Genomic DNA, 16778 nt, shown 5'->3' with positions numbered 1-16778 from the left:
TGGACCATTGGTCTGACCCAGTATGGCTATTCTCATGTACAAAATTTCACCAGAGGATCTCAAAGCACTTTACAAACATGTAGCCTTACAACACTGCTGTTAGGAAGGTAAGAGATATATACGGGGCACTTCATCCACCACTGAAATGCAGCCACCCCTGGAGCAAAAGGGGTCACTGTTCAAAAAACAGTTTAGAACGGGACAGTTCAACTGAAAATGCCAGAGAAATGATTTTCCACCCACCTAAGGAAGGCTGGCTGCAGCTGCAAGTGCCAACCAGAGGAGGGACAGTGAGGAAATCAATTAACAGCTGTCTCACCTCCCTGCAGCCTGAGCATGCTGCCAGCCCAGGGCAACCACACCCCCTTCTAAAAAAAGGAAACATCTTCAGTTTGCTTAAAACCCCAAAACTCAGACCCCTCCTGCTCCTCCTTTTTAAAGCACCTGGCTCTTGCACGCTGGAAGAGCTTTTCAGGGACAGAAGCGCCACTGCGCCATCAAAAACCTGCTGGAGCTAAGTGCAGCCAGTTCAGGCTATCCCCAAAAAGTCACATGGGCAAACTGACTTTTATCGCCGCTTGAAACACCCGGAGAGTCTGCATTGTACAGCGGGGAAAAAGAATCAGGTCCTGGGTAACAGAACCTCCCAACGGCAGGGGTTTTTATCCAGTTGGAAGTATGCTACCCATGAGAAGGTCAGGGCAGCCACAGAAATACAAGGCAGGTGAACAGAAAGAGCTGTTCTCAGAGTAGCAGCCGTATTAGTCTGTATCTGCAAAAAGAAAAGGAGTATCTTAGAGACTAACAAATTTATTTGAGCATAAACTTTCCTGAGCTACAGCTCACTTCATTGGGTGCATGCAGTGGAAAATACAGTGGGGAAATTTTATATACACAGAGAACATGAAACAATGTAGTGATTATCACTACAATAGGGTTTCTTCCCCCTCCCCTCCTGCTGGTGATAGCTCACCTTACCTGATCACTCTCGTTACAGTGTGTACGGTAACACCCATTGTTTCATGTTCTCTGTGTATATAAATCTCCCCACTGTATTTTCCACTGCATGCATCCGATGGAGTGAACTGTAGCTCACGAAAGCTTATGCTCAAATAAATTTGTTAGTCTCTAAGGTGCCACAAGTCCTGCTTTTCTTTTTGCAGAAAGAGCTGTGTGCGTGGCTTGCTGGGATCCACGCAGTCAGTGAGCATAAAAGGCAGATCTAGCGCCCAGTGGGAGCAGCAATATCTGCCTTTACACTTTACACACACAATTCACGGTGGACCCAAATTAAGGCACTCATGCTTGAGAGCACATATTGCCTCTGTCCTGCCACTCTTCTTTGAGGGAGCCAGAGGATCTTTTGAGGCAGTCTCAGCTTTCTTCTTTCCTCCCCTCCTCTGAGATGACCTAGCAGAAAATTCACAATGTCAGTTGCTTTTAGGAGAATCAATCCCTCTTGAATGTCACAGATCCGGCTCCATAGGTGCATGAGCGGTCACGATTCTGTTACAATACAGGACATCCACATGCTAGCCAAACAGAAGAGCAGCTGCTGCCGGTAAAGCAGGCACTATGTGCTCTTCGTAACAAGGCCTGGCACCTGAGCTGGCTCACCGATCTGGTCTGAAACAGCTGTGCTCCCATGCTACCCACCTTCTCCATTAGACACAGATGCTCGAACATCACTGCCCACTCTGCGGTGCAAATAAAACCTTCCAGCACATAAGCCCATTTCTGGGACAGGGAGAAGGCCACATGATGAGAGTGGAGGGAGGGTAGAAGATAACTAGTTAACTAACTATATATAGTCCATAATTAACTAATTTGGTCACAAAAGGTCCATGGTTTGAAGAATTTTGCAGGCAGGTCTCTCTCATCACAATTGGCTCAGGCCAGCTTGGCTCTCGCGAAAGGCTGAAGTCAGACCAAGCTAGACAGAGCAGGGATATGAAGTGAAATGAGTTACACAAAGGACCCTCCTTTTTCTTAAAGGGGAACAGAAATCCCTTTTTGCTAAAGTAGTAAGCAAGTCCTGCAATGTCAGGGCCGGGGTTTAGCGATACAAAGAGACATCTTGAAATAATCCACTCGAGGCAGCTGTTCTCCTACTCCCTCTTTTGGAGGTTTGTTCTTGTAGTATTCACATCACATCCTTTTTTGGGAGGGGGGAGATGGTAATTTTGAATAACAACACCAGGTAAAGAGAGCAAGCAGGCAGAGCTGCTTGTTTATGCACAGAAGTGCCTGACAAGGAGGGCATGTTACACCAGAGTAACTATCAAGGTGAGTGAGCCTCGGGCCTCCCACTGAAAATAGCTGGATGAAGCAACCTGGGAAGGAGCTTCATTAATTAATCATGATCAGAGTCTGCAAAGGCCAACATCACTCCTTGGGCTCTCATTCTTTCAGTTCAACAGAGACACCAGAAAACAAGTTTGGGGTTTTCTGAGTTGGAGTTTGGAAGGAAAGTTCTCTAATTCCATTTTATTTTTTAAATTCAATTGCTAGGCTAAAACCAACCCAACATGAGTACTAGCAATGACTAATCAGCCCCAGAGACAACATTGTATTTCAATGCTTCTAAAAAATCAAATTTAGCAAAATTATTTTGATTTAAAATACAGTTGCTGCAGTCTCCTAGTCTGAGACTTAGGCCTGGTCTACACTACGGGGTTAGGTCGAATTTAGCTGCGTTAGGTCGATTTAAAAATGACTGTGTCCACACAACCAACCCCGTTCCGTCAACCTAAAGGGCTCTTAAAATCGACTTCTGTACGCCTCCCCGACGAGGAGAGTAGCGCTAAAATTGACCTTGCTGGGTCGAATTTGGGGTAGTGCGGACGCAAATCGATGGGATTAGCCTCCAAGAGCTATCCCAAAGTGCTCCATTGTGACCGCTCTGGACAGCGCTTTGAGCTCCGATGCACTAGCCAGGTACACAGGAAAAGCCCCGGGAACTTTTGAATTTCATTTCCTGTTTGGTCAGCGTGGCGAACTCAGCAGCACAGGTGACCGTGCAGTCCCCCCAGAATCGTAGAGCGTAGAATGTTTCTACGCTCCCCCAATCATCTCCGTCCCTGAGGTTACCGCAGATTAGAAGGCAAAAAAAACCAAACAAACACAAAAAAAACCCGCACTCGTGATGACATGTTTTCCGAGTTCATGCAGTCCTCCCACACTGATAGGGCACAGCCTAATGCATGGAGGCATTCAGTGGTTGAGGCCAGGAAAGTAGTAAGTGAGCGCGAAGAACGGAGGCAGGATGCAATGCTGAGGCTAATGGAGGAGCAAACGGACATGATGAAGCATCTGTTGGGGGAGCAAACGGACATGATGGAGCGTCTGTTAGAGGTGCAGGAAAGCCAACAAGAGCACAGACCCCCACTGCATCCACTGTATAACCGCCTCCCTCCCTCCATGTTCCATATCCGCCTCACCCAGATGCCCAAGAACGTGGGGGGTGTGGGGGGGGAGGCTCCGGGCACCCAGCCACTCCACTCCAGACGATGACCCAAGCAACAGAAGTCTGTCATTCAAACAGTTTCATTTTTAGTGTGGCTACAATAAGCAATGTGGCCTTGTCCTTTCCTCCTCCCCCACCCCACCTGGGCTACCTTGTCCATTATCTCATTTTATTTTTAATTAATAAAGAAAGAACGAATGGCTTCAAAACAATAGTTACTTTATTTCGAAGGTGGGAGGGTTGTTGGCTTACATGGAATTAAACTCAACAAAGGGGGCGGGTTTGCATCAAGGAGAAACACGCACAACTGTCACACCAAAGCCTGGCCAGTCATGAAACTGGTTTTCAAAGCCTCTCTGATGTGCAGCACGCCTTGCTGTGCTCTTCTAATTGCTCTGGTGTCTGGCTGCTCAAAATCGGATGCCAGGCGATTTGCCTCAACCTCCTACCCAGCCATAAACTTCTCCCCCTTACTTTCACAGATATTATGGAGCACACAGCAAGCAGCAATAACAATGGGAATGTTGGCTGCGGTGAAGTCTGACCTAGTCAGCAAACAGTGCCAGGGAGCTTTTAAACGTCCAAAGGCACATTCTACCACCATTCTGCACTTGCTCAGCCTATAGTTGAACTGCTCCTTACTACTGTCCAGGCTTCATGAGCCATGGGAGCAAGGGGCAGGCTGGGGTAGGTGCTTGAGGCAGAAGCCTCCAGCTCGCATGATATTCCAGACAGGACTGAATGTCCATGAGACAAAACTTAAAGAAGAGAATGACCTGGAGTCTCTGGCTCCCATTCGGTGCTCTAAGAGGAGGATAGCCATGTCTGTCCAGGCGCCCCAGATTGACCTCACCGAGGTCTGCCAGGAGCACCCAGGAGACGTACGAGGGCTATCCGTCCTACTGCACCGTCTGCCGCGAAGGCAAGGAGCTGCTGCCGTGCAGCAATGCAGTACCGCGTCTGCCAGCAGCACCCAGGAGACGTACGGTGACGGTGAGCTGAGCGGGCTCCATGCTTGCCGTGGTAGGGCGTCTGCACAGGTAACTGTAAGTGTGTGGGACTCACCCCTGCGGCGCCTCCTGCTGGTGTCCTGGAAATTAGCTCTACTTCCAGCCTTGGAGCACCCTCTGCAGGCCGGTGTCCCGCTTACACCGGGCCCCCGTGTCCCTCCCAGACCTGGTGCCCCTTGTACGCCGGGGTGCTGCCCCCTGGCAGTAACCCCTCACTTGCAGGATCTCCCCTCCCTGGGGAACCCCCACCCCCTACCTCGCCTCAGTCGTAGGCTCCTGCCAGTCACCAGCTAGCCCCCGCGCGCTGGGGCAGGCTGCAGAATAAGCCACTCATCCCAGGCAAGGTTGGGTTTGGACCTGCTGCCTCTGTCCGACCTTGGGCTGTCCCCTGCAACCCCAGTACCTGTTGGGCCTAATACTAGGCCGCAGCCTGGGGCTTTCCTGGCTGGAGCTCCCCCAGCTCCTCAGGCCCTTCCCCAGCCCTGCTCCAATCTAGGTATCCTGCTTAGGTCCCTGCAGCCAGGTCCCTCCCTCTCAGAGCTAGAGAGAGTCTCCTGAGCTTCAGCCCAGCAGCCCCTTTGTAGGGCCAGCCAAGTCTGTTTGGGGCATGGCCACAGCTGAGGCTGCCTCCCGATCAGCCCAGCCTAAGGCTCCCCGCCCCAGCCCTCTCCCAGGGCTGGCTTTTAACCCCTTTGGGCCGGGGGCGGGTGACCATCCTGCTACAGTAACCCAGGAAAAAAGGTGCAAAACGATTGTCTGCCGTTGCTTTCATGGAGGGAGGGGGGCCTGATGACATGTACCCAAAACCACCCACGACAATCTTTTTGCCCCATCAGGCATTGGGATCTTAACCCAGACTTCCAATGGGCACTGGAGACTGTGGGAACTGTGGGATAGCTACCCACAGTGCACCGCTCTGTAAATGGATGCTAGCCACGGTAGTGAGGATGCACTCCGCCGACTTTATGTGCTTAGTGTGGACATATGCAATCGACTGTATAAAATCAGTTTCTAAAAATCGACTGCCATAAAATTGACCTAATTTTGTAGTGTAGACATACCCTTAGAGTGTGGCTTTAACATGACTATGACTCCCACATTCACCCAATGGACTATTGCCTCCCTACGTCTCCATGTACAGTATTCTGTTCTTTGCAGGTTCATATTCCATGCCCATCACAGTGTTCTGTAAGTGCCTTCCAACGGTGAAATGAGTGTCTAGCATCTGTACCGTACAGTACAGCTCAAGAGGCACAATGGACCTATGGCAATCCAGGCTTCTAAAGGAGCCCGTTTTTGCTCATCCAAAGCTCTGATCAGCACATTAAGGATTCTGATAAACAAGCCTAAACTCCCAGGGCTGCGGTGGCTCTATGGAAGAGAAGAGAGAAAGTCTGTACCTGTGTTGGTGGTGGGGGTCAGGATTCTGAGCTGAATGTCAAGACATTTTCAAGGGCACAGTGAGTTCACCGGGTATTATCTGTTTCAGAGTAGCAGCCGGGTTAGTCTGTATCCGCAAAAAGAAAAGGAGGACTTGTGGCACCGTAGAGACTAACAAATTTATTTGAGCAAATTTGTTAGTCTCTAAGGTGCCACAAGTCCTCCTTTGCTTTTTGCGGGTATTATCCAACTCACCTCTAGCCACCGCTGGGCGTTTAAGAAAATACATTATAAAAACCTAAAAGGTGCAAACTCAAGATTAAACTAAAAAGGAAATTCAAGGGCAGGAACCCCATTTAAATAACTTCAGGGCCTCCAGGATCTGCCTCAGCTCACAAGAGTGGGGACCTGTGAAGTGAAGGCTGTAAATCCTGGCAGTAGCCCTCATGGTGGAACTTATGGGTATAATGAAATGAGTTAGGGCCAGATCTGACCAGGGATTTGCAGCCTTAGCTCTCCATTTAGATGGGTTTTTAATAAGACCGTATAAGCTAAGTTTCTTTTCAGGAACCAGAGAGACCATTTTGCATAGAGACAAGTGGGGATGGAAGGAGACCCACGGTATCACGAGGCACTAAGAACCAAACTCCCTCTACCCACATGGCTGCCTGAAGCACTGCCATCTGTGCCTGGCCAAATTACATACATTGGCGCTTCCTCAACCTTATGGCTAAGGGATGGGAGAGAGAAACTTGGCAAAAGGTCAAGTATCTGCAACTGAAAAATCTTTGCAAAGACAAATGCTTTAATTATTTAAAACCACCTGAATCATCACTGTCTCTGAGACAGCACAAGGGCCATAGAGCAGTTGCCTGGGAAGTGGAGCATGAGATGTAAGAGGTCTATGTATGCAAGCTGCTGAAATCCTCAGTGGACAGCCATTCCACTCCACAAATCTGTGAATCCCCACCCTCCTTTGCTCTCCCTCCTGAACAGCAGTTCTCCACTTCTCAATCAGCTGTGCACACACTGATGCCCAGTGAAACTTGGACTGCTCTCATGATCATGAGAGGGTTTTCCCCACTGTCTTTGGCCCTTATTGCAGCTTCCTACCCTCGGAAGATGCCTGGGATTTGGGGTCCTAGGCATACTGCCAGACACAAGATAGGGGACCAGTCAGCAAACCAGGATAGCTACCCCCCAAAATACAGAATTGATTGTGGCCTCCAGTGAAACAGAAACTTTGTCAAGTGTCACAGGACTTAGGTCCGAGCCTTAAAAAAGTTACCATGAAAATTTACCAGTCCAGGCACAACATTCATTCCCCACCCTGACACCTTGATGTTTGAAATTCTATGGCTCCTGCTGGCTAAGCAGCATTGTACTGCGCTAGTGAAGATATTTAGAAGACACAACCACCTCTCTGGTAGTGCTCATGGAGCTCTTTTTATAGCAAGGGAGTAAGCTCCAGAAAAAATAGGGAAGACAGGAAAAGGAGAACCTAGATCTTCTGTATGCCCACACCAATCCTATAATTTTAGCAGAACTAGAGCTTCATTTTGCAAAGAGTCTAATAATTACCATGATATGGTCCAGAAAGGGGAGTCTGAAAGCTTTAATTTCTCCCCCTCTGAATTTGAGATTTGCCAATCTGATGCACAGATTTAGGCTGGTGCCTAAGTCACAAATGGGAGAGCTCAGTTCACCACCTAATGGGTGAAGTTATTCAATATCCAAAAAACCACAGCGCACAGACTAGAAGTCTGCAGGCTGACCCATGTGTGTATTCAAAACAAGTAAACAAAGGGTTTAAATGAAGAACTATCCTCTTAAGGGAAAAATGGACTTCAAGCAGGAGGCCTCCAACATTGAAATAGCGGATGCTGCTGCTGACATCTCTTACAGCCATGCTAGCTCAGGAGCTGAAGTCTAAGTGATGGGGCTAGTCATCAGAAATCAGTAAGAGACACCATCTTGCTTTCGAATAGCTCATGGTCTTAATGCTGGAGCAACCGTGAAGGTGGAATCCTGCTGTGTGGGGAGGAGTGTGTCTAAATGGCGTTCCAGCACAATCCAGTCGGGGCTGTTGGTGATTAGAAGCACTGAAGTGACCAGGTGCTTGGTTTCTGGTGGAACGTGATGGGTTCTTATTACAGCTCCCTATGCTGCCAATTCGGGAGTACCAGTGTCAACAGTCTCCAGGGATTTCTCATCATCCTCACAGGATGAAATGTGATGAACATGGCGATTGAGGCCTGTATTGAAGAGGTGAGGAGTGGGAAGGGTGTCTGCATGCAGACTCACATGTACTAGTTCACCTAGGTTGGAGAGCCGTTGTGGCTTCAGTCTGCAGGCCAGTCCCACTTGCATAATCTACATCAGTCTGCAAAGGGATAACTTACTGAAGTATCTGTATGGCATCACCCAGAGATTGATCTACTTGCTAGGCAAGTGAGCAAAACTCAGTTTTTAAGGCCCACAGATAATAATGGCATCTCTGAAATAATTCCAGCCTCTCCCCCAAATAGTCTTTTTTTATTTGGCCAGGAGCTCATCTGAGTGGTTTAGTTTTAGAATGTTAAAGTTTCTTTTCTGCTAGTACTGTCCTGGCTCAGACTGAGCTACAGTCACTTCCCATAGCCTTCCAACCAGGCATACGCAGATTCAGTCTACCCACACTTTGCTTGCGTATGGAAAAAACCTCAAAACTTAAGAGCTTAGAGATACATGAAGACTGGCAGTCATACCTTGTAGGCAATGCTGTTGAGCACTTTCATGGCCACATCTGAGACATCAGGATAGGGGTCAGCAGCCAGATGTAGAAGGACTCTCCAAATTTGGGTGTAAACACTATTGAAAGAAACTCCTAGGACAGAAAAACACGGAGAGCACACAAAAATCAGAAAGCAGCACTCACCCCCAGGCCTCTGAGGTGGACTAATTTCCTCATGAGACAAGAGCGGCTCTTGAGCTTTGCAATGGCGGTTAGAGAAGATCAAGGTCGGCACTCAAACCCAGTCCAAGAAATAGAAGAAAATTCCCACTGTGGGATCCCTTTGGGAGGTCTGCACGGGTTATGGACAGAAAGAATATCTGCCCGGAATTAGCATCCAAAATACTTATTTTCTAGTCCCTTGGACCAAGCCACTTGACCATCTTGTCTTAAGTCTACTCAATGGGTAGGAAGTCTGGAGTCTCTCTGAACAGATACATTTATTAAAATCCTTTTGCCCTATTAAAGGTTAGCTATGCAGCTGGTACGTTCAGGACTTTATACATTCCACAGGCGTATTTAACATGTAAATGCTAATGATGAGGTATCAGGGCTCTTCATTAACTTCCTGACCGTCAGGGTGGTGAAGCACTGGAATAAATTGCCTAGGGAGGTTGTGGAATCTCCATCATTGGGGATTTTTAAGAGCAGGTTAGACAAACACCTGTCAGGGATGGTCTAGATAATACTTAGTCCTGCCATGAGTGCAGGGGACTGGACCAGATGACCTCTCGAGGTCCCTTCCAGTCCTATGATTCATTTTACAGGGCGCAAGGTTGAGTCAATCCTTCAAACTGCAACTAAGTCAATTTGTTAATTACCAGCTTGATCACTGAATGTCTGCTGTTTAGTACGTGCACTGGGAGGGAGTGATAAACGCACCTTACACATCATATAAATAAGAGTTTGTATGATTGAGAAGGCTCCTGTGAACATTTTATTTGACTAGTTTTAGGCACATTAGCAATTTCTTTTACACCTCCTACATCATTTGCCATGTACTAGGGTTATAACACCAATCTTGGGAGCAGAGCCATTTAAGAGGTATAAGGTAGTGACAAAAGGGAACTAAAATAGGATTTTCAGGTGAGTCACAGTGAATTGTAAATGGTGTGGAAAGCTGCCTCATATCCCCATGTGCTTCCCAAGGCATCTAAATATAAAGCTTTACATTAGGAAGATGCAGTCCCTTGGTTGACAAGCAAGCACTCACCTTGGATAGCTTCTATACCTGACGCTCAGGCCAAGAGAAAATAGATGCTGACGGTTCAGTTTTGAACTCTGGCCCACAATGAAAGCTGAATGCAGTTACAAGCTTGAGCAGCGCACAGACCGCACTCTTTTCCATATGCTTGTCTAGGTTACACAAGGGAATCTCCCTTTTGCCAGAAAAATTCACCATGATGTGACAGGGCATTCTGCAAACTGCAAGGCAGCAAGTAACTTCCATGGCCTCACACAACCTCCAAATTAAAGTGCCTCTCATCCCACCAGAGCCCAAGGGATTTACAAGAGTAACGTCTGTTAACACTAACAAGAGCTGTGTATGCAGATCTCTTGGCTCTACACAGTTGACGACACCTTTTGAACAGTAACATGTTGGCCAGTGGGGACCGTGGGCTGTCAGTATATCAAACTGTCACAAGCTTTCCTCACTCTTCCAATACGTAGGGTTCACACAGGATCGTCACTGATCCTAGAAACAATTTGGGGCTACACAAAGATGAAACAATGTCAAATTTGCCCTTCATGATGTAATGGCAGGTGAAGATGAACCAGACTCCAAAAAGATTCATGCTCCATTTTGTCTCTATGTTTGCAGAGACCATAACCAGAAGTGTTCAAAACCAGGCAACACACTGATACACTGGGTGCAAGTTTGGGGGAATAAGGGCTAGGTGGCTCTGCTTGGTGACGGGGAAGAGTGTAGCATGTCTTCCACTTCTGCACATCTAGGTTCAAATTCTGGCTTTGACCACAAGGCAAAAATTTATCCCCATCCTTAGAAGTTGTTTATTCATATTTAAAATAAAGAAAAATCATCAGAAAAAAAAGCAAGTCTCTGCTCCGGAGAAGACCAGGACTGCAATCCCAAAGATAATCAGAAGAAGATGGCACAGCGCCTGCGTTTGCCAGGCTAGAGGCAACTGTTGTTAGTCTGAGTTTTCACAAGCACCAAATTCACCTTGAAAACTCCTCAAACAAGACAGACAAAGTGATAAAAGCCTGGGGAAAAAAGTGTACCATTCACGGACGCAGCCAGCCAGGTAACACTGCTGCAAAGGCTCCCTGAAGCCTGCTCAGCTTTCTGCCTCCAATGCATTTGGGTCTGTGCTGGAAGTTACATAAGGGCTTCTGGGAATCTAAAGGGTTTGGTTTCTTTTAAAGAAAGAGCAAGCGGGTGGGGGGAAGAAGGTGGGAGCAGGAGGGATCTAGTTTTCAGTATTTCCAGCCCCTCTGATAACGCCCTCACTCATGACGCAGGCAGGAAGAAAAACCCCCAAGATACTTTTTATACATCTAAGCTTTGGGTGGGGACGGGGGACTTCACCAATGCAATTCCTCATTCGCTCAACAGCTTCTGAAAAGAACAGAGGGAATTTCTATAAAGGCTTTTTAGACTCATTAGAGCTAGTGCTTGAAGGTGTGTTCCCAGCCCTCACTACAGTATTATTTTTTCCCTAACAAAAGTTGCTCATCGAATGGGTTCAGCTGAATGACGCATCTGACAGCTCCTTGTTAAACTTGAACCACCTGAGTCAGAGTGATAATGAAAGGAGATACGGACAGCAGGAGGGAACAGTGGTTTCATTTCACATAATGGACTACAATAAAAAAATCCATGAGACACAGACAAAGCACTAGGCAAGTGGGGAGAGTTAATTTAAAACGACAGCTCTGTAATTAGTTGGACTGATTCAACACTGGTTAAATAGACCTTGCAGTACAGATTTACAAAATGATTCCTTTCAGCTATGAACGTCAAAAATAAACTGCCTTTCTTCACTGATTGTTTTGGTTTTGTACGGGTGTGCATAAGTCTTCATTCAATTTAACAGCAAACATCAGGGCAGCACAATTGGTTTAGATCTTCAGCCTTGCAACCTGAGTCCAGCAAGGGCACAGCTGTGCAGCACACACAAATTAAAACACTAGTGTCTTTATTTAATCTCTTTCCTGGGTTGGGCTTTATCAGGTTTTTTGCCTCTTAAATACTGCAGTGATTCTAAACCTGGAGCTCCAAAATGAGATGCAGTCTACACCCCACAAATTGACCTAAACCTCAGCATCTGTGCATCTTCGATTGGAGACAACAGCTCTTACTAGTTTTTGCATGTTCTTCCTGAAGTGAAAAACAAGTTTTGGACTGACACATACAGCTGAACTATTTCAGACCTAATAGTGAGAGGTATATGGGGATTCTGATACCCAATTCTCATCACTATTAATCCCACCTCTGCATTGTAATTTATCCCCCACCTCCCTCTTCTCTTCCCATGAGTAAAACATAAGATCCTGTGAGTCCTAGATTTGGATAGAGTAAAGATCTAAAATTCTGATGGCTCTGTGAACTCTACTTCAGGAAGTGTGCGTGGCAGCCCAACTCCTTAGGGGCAAAATACTGCATGACAGCAGTTGGAGAATTAACATTTCTTGCTGAAATTACACAGTTTATAGGCGGAACCCTTGGTCTATTCATAGGTAAGGCTATGAGTCTGGATTCCGTGACTTTCTGGGACCTCCATGACTTCTTCTGGGGCAGGGCTGGCGCAGCTGCCAGCCCAGGGGCTGCTGGAACAGCAGCTGCTGGAACGGCTGACCGTCAGCCAGCCCCAGAGCCAGCGAACAGCTGACCGGCGGCCAAGCCTAGGGCCCACCAGAGCAGCAGTCTCTGGCCACCGGAGCAGCGGCCGGGGTTGGGTCAGTCCCCCAAGGGCTGGAGTACCAGTGGTTGGCCCCTACTGCAGGAGCAGCAGGGGGCTGGCGCAGCTGCACTTTGTTTGTCCCGCCGCCCCCAGGGTATTTTTAGTAAAAGTCAGGGGCAGGTCGTGAGCGTCCGGGAATGTTTGTTTATTGCCTGTGACCTGTCCCTGACTTTTACTAAAAATACCCATGGCCGAATCTTACCCTTATACCTGGGGTACCCTGAGGAGACCTCCCCACTCCAGCCACTCTGAGCCCTCTGACTGCTGGGCTCTAACTCTCTCAGGGAGTGCAGAGCAGTAGTAGTTCCCAAGGCTAAAGCTGCTCTAAGATGAAGCTGGTGATGGAATCTATTATAAGCGCCTTCCGAAAATACATGGCAATGCAGAGAAACGCTCAATGGGCTAGCCCCGGTGACGTAGTGGAAGAGTGGCTCAGGACGGCTGCCAAGCCCAGGGTTTCCCCACTGCTCTAGGCTGTGCAGTCTGCACCACAGGGAAAGCGAATTTGAAGTCCCCCCCCAAGAGCGACCCACACAGCAGAGCATGGGCTGTCCGATGCTTCGCTAATCCCAGAGGAGACTTGAGGAAAAAGGTTCGTGCCCTTAAGGAGAGAATTCGGGGTCGAGGTAGTTATGAGCACAGCGTACAACGGGACCTTCAGAGTCCAGCACCACTAACCCACTCCCCGTCTCCCTTACACGTTCGATTACCTGCATGGTTGTGGCCAAGACAACTCAGTTTCAACAAGGGGGGTGGGGTGGGGGGAATATGCTGCTCTACTCCCATACTCCACGGCCCCATTAGCTCCTCACTTACACCTGCGCCCTGGCACTCCCAGCACTGCCCCTGCCCATCCCACCGGGCTTTTCCACCTTCTTTACGTAGAGCATGGCTTGTTATGGAACACCCTACAGCATATTTAGTGCATAAAGAAGTGCAATATTGCTTAAGTCTATGAGTGGAATTTAGTTTTCACATAATACAGTCAGTATCGTAGTTTACTATTTTATACTTACTAACAATATGGTCATTGCTGTCAGCTAATTACTCATCAGTGTAAATGTGCACTTACAAGGTTTTAAATGAATTGTCTAATTGCAAATTTAAGTCCATTGTCAGTGCTCCCACTCCCAAGATCTGCCCAACTCTGTTCCCTCACTCTCCCCTTTGCCTATGGTCTGCCTCCCCGCTTCCTCCTCCCAGTCTGATCACAATCACCTCTGACTGTAACTGTTGCTCTAAGCCAGTCCTTTAGGAGGGATTCTGAATGACATGGCATAGTCTCCCCTCCCCATCCAAATTAGATCTTAGAACTCTCCTACTGGAAAACAAAATCCATCTCCAGCATTTTATTGCTCCAAGTTTCTCCTTTCCTCTTTGATGAATGCATTTGACATTATCTTTCAAGCAATGATCTCCACTTCACCATGAGACACATCTAATGAGGGGCTTTAATCATAGCATTTGGGTAGGAAAAAAAAGTGATCAATCTCATGGCACCCAAAACCAATATCTAATTTCTCCCCTTTTCTATTTAAAGAGGCAAGATTAATGGCTGGTGGATCTGGCTGTGGAAAGGGCTGCAATAGGTTTAGCCTCCACCCCAAACTAGCTGTTGTAACCAAAAATTCTTCCTGGTGCCAGCTTAAGGGCAATGGAAGGCCAGAAACAGATGACTCTTCTGCCCAAAACTATCCAAGGGACAGTCACCTGCCAGAACCCAGCTAATCTTGTGAACTGTACATGCACAGCTCAAGGACTCACTCCTCTTTCCTGGATTGCCCCTCAAAGATATTTGAAGCAAAAATAAGAGGAAAATTTCAATGCTGAGCACCTTGTAGCAAAATGGCACGGGGTGCAAATAAGGACTCTAATAAAACATACCGCAATTGAGAAAGAAGCCCCTGAATGCTAATGAATCATAGCTGGATGTATGTCTGAAGAATGTAGAGGACAGAAAGTTAAACTTTAGGCAAAAATGATCTGTATTTCTTAACATTAGGGGCTGCATTTTTTTAAAATGGATCTGACCTGTTCCTCCAAAAAATCCTTTTTCATTTCTTCCCCTTTCTCAAACACCTGGCATGGCCACAGCTATAAAACAAGTCACTATTGCTCCTTCCACCAGCCAGAGGGGCAGGCACTAAAGAGCAATGTCGGGTGTGTTTCCTCAGACAGGGCAGATGCCAAGCAAGGCTCTTCCTTAGTTTATACCCACCTCTCTGAGCCGCACATGGCGTCCATTCTTTGTTGTAGATTAAGGATTTAAGGAAATAACCTGGAAGGAAGATGGACAAAATTGGCTGCCTCTAAAAGGGGCTCAAAAAAGAAAGAGAATGGTGATGTTTTAATAACTGGGCCCACAAACTGACCTGCATTGTAAACTCAACTGTGAGAAGTGAGTGAAAGTTTCTAAAGTGTCACAGTCATAGAATCATAGAAGATTAGGGTTGGAAGAGATCTCAGGAGGTCCTCTAGTCCAACCCCCTGCTCAAAGCAGAACTAACACCAACTAAATCATCCCAGCCAAGGCTTTGTCAAGCCTTAAAAACCTCTAAGGATGGAGATTCCACCACCTCCCTAGGTAACCCATTCCAGTGCTTCACCACCCTCCTAGTGAAATAGTGTTTCCTAATATCCTACCTAGACCTTCCCCACTGCAACTTGAGACCATTGCTTCTTGTTCTGTCATCTGCCGCCACGGAGAACAGCCTCACTCCATCCTCTTTGGAACGCCCCCTCCTTCAGGTAGTTGAAGGCTGTAATCAAATCCCCCCTCACGCTTCTCTTCTGCAGACAAAATAACCCCAGTTCCCTCAGCCTCTCCTTGTAAATCATGTGTCCCAGCCCCCTAATAATTTTCGTTGCCCTCCACTGGACTCTCTCCAATTTGTCCACATCCCTTCTGTAGTGGGGGGACCAAAACTGGACACAGTACTCCAGGTGTGGCCTCACCAGTGCCGAATAGAGGGGAATAATCACTTCCCTCAATCTGTTGGCAATGCTCCTACTAATATAGCCAAATATGCCGTTGGCCTTCTAACAGCAAACAATAACCTCTAACAGCAAACATTGATGGGAAAAGGGAGAAAAGAGAGACAAAGACTAAATTAGTCTAAATGAAAAGGTCTACTAATTTAACTCAAGGATCGTGTTAAGATCATGCCTAGTAAACAAGAGAAGTGTGAGACCAGAAATTAATGGACTGAAGTTGGTATATCAGAAATTAGGCCTAATTGGTGAACAAAATAATGAGGGGATGGGCTATTCCACCCATCTTTCCCTTTTGGGGTCCATAAAAAAGACTTCTGGGGAAAAAATACAGACAAAGAGATGCAAATGCTAGCTAACAAAGATGAGAGGGGGGGAAAGAGGGGGCACAAGTTTCTCCATCATGGCTGCCACCCCCACCATCTCCTGGGACCCTGAACCTTCTTCATTCTAATACCCTGAATGATGTCTGTATAAGACGAGACCAGAGAGAAGGTCTCAGATGACACTGTAATCTCCACCAGCTCCGATTAAATCCTGAATATCACCTGGGATGAGAGACACTGTCACACACACACACCCGTTGTGTGTTCTCTTCCTTCCCCACCTTATTTGTTTTCTTTCCTATCCCTCTTCTTTTGCCTTCTGTTTAGTAAGTGTCTGGGTTAGCTGACTAAGGCGGTATATTTTATAACACTGCAGTAAATCTATGGCCAGAGAGGCAGATAAAAGCAATGCCCTGAACAACTCGACACTGGTACAAGTTTGCCAGGGTTTGGAGTAGCTAATAAGACCATCTGCCACGCCTGTGTTTCTCCAGCAGTGAGCTGCAAGGCAAAATGAACACAAGAGACAGATTTTCTGTCTTTTTTGTTCTTTTCTCTTCCCTCTTATGTAAGTTTACCTTGTGCTGTCTTCTAGGAACAACATCAGCAACACCACCAGCTTCTGCCCATCTCAGCTAACTTCTCCTTTCCCCAGAAAGACAGTTATTACCATGTTTAATACCTACTAAGAGAATATCAAACAAGGGGCTTTTTCCTTTAGAGATTCTACATTTAAAGGGAAAGGGAACAAGGAATATTGGCAAAGTGAAAGGCTTACTTTGTACTCTATATTTCAATTTCTTTAACTGTTTTTGCTTCTTTTCTGAATCTTTAATAAAAGGTTAAAAGGATTTTTAATAATGTGTTCGCCATGGTATTAAGCAGGCTCAGGTCTCTGTACACCAA

The 16778-nt window shown here is 47.0% G+C and overlaps 1 protein-coding gene across 8 annotated transcripts in view; it reads right to left on the bottom strand.

Moving 5' to 3' along the window:
- RPTOR (regulatory associated protein of MTOR complex 1) overlaps positions 1 to 16778 on the bottom strand; it is a 305325-nt gene that overhangs the window by 57885 nt on the left and 230662 nt on the right. For all 8 annotated transcript variants that reach the window (XM_043527662.1, XM_043527663.1, XM_043527664.1 and 5 more), the window contains one exon: positions 8604 to 8722. In XM_043527662.1, the coding sequence (XP_043383597.1) occupies positions 8604 to 8722 (119 nt within the window). The remainder of the gene's footprint in view (positions 1 to 8603; positions 8723 to 16778) is intronic.

This window comes from Chelonia mydas, chromosome 14 (genome assembly GCF_015237465.2).
Source record: "Chelonia mydas isolate rCheMyd1 chromosome 14, rCheMyd1.pri.v2, whole genome shotgun sequence".
In the NCBI taxonomy this organism is placed as follows: Eukaryota; Metazoa; Chordata; order Testudines; family Cheloniidae; genus Chelonia; species Chelonia mydas.
Note: the sequence above shows the minus strand (reverse complement) of the source record. Positions and strands in the feature narration are given on the sequence as shown.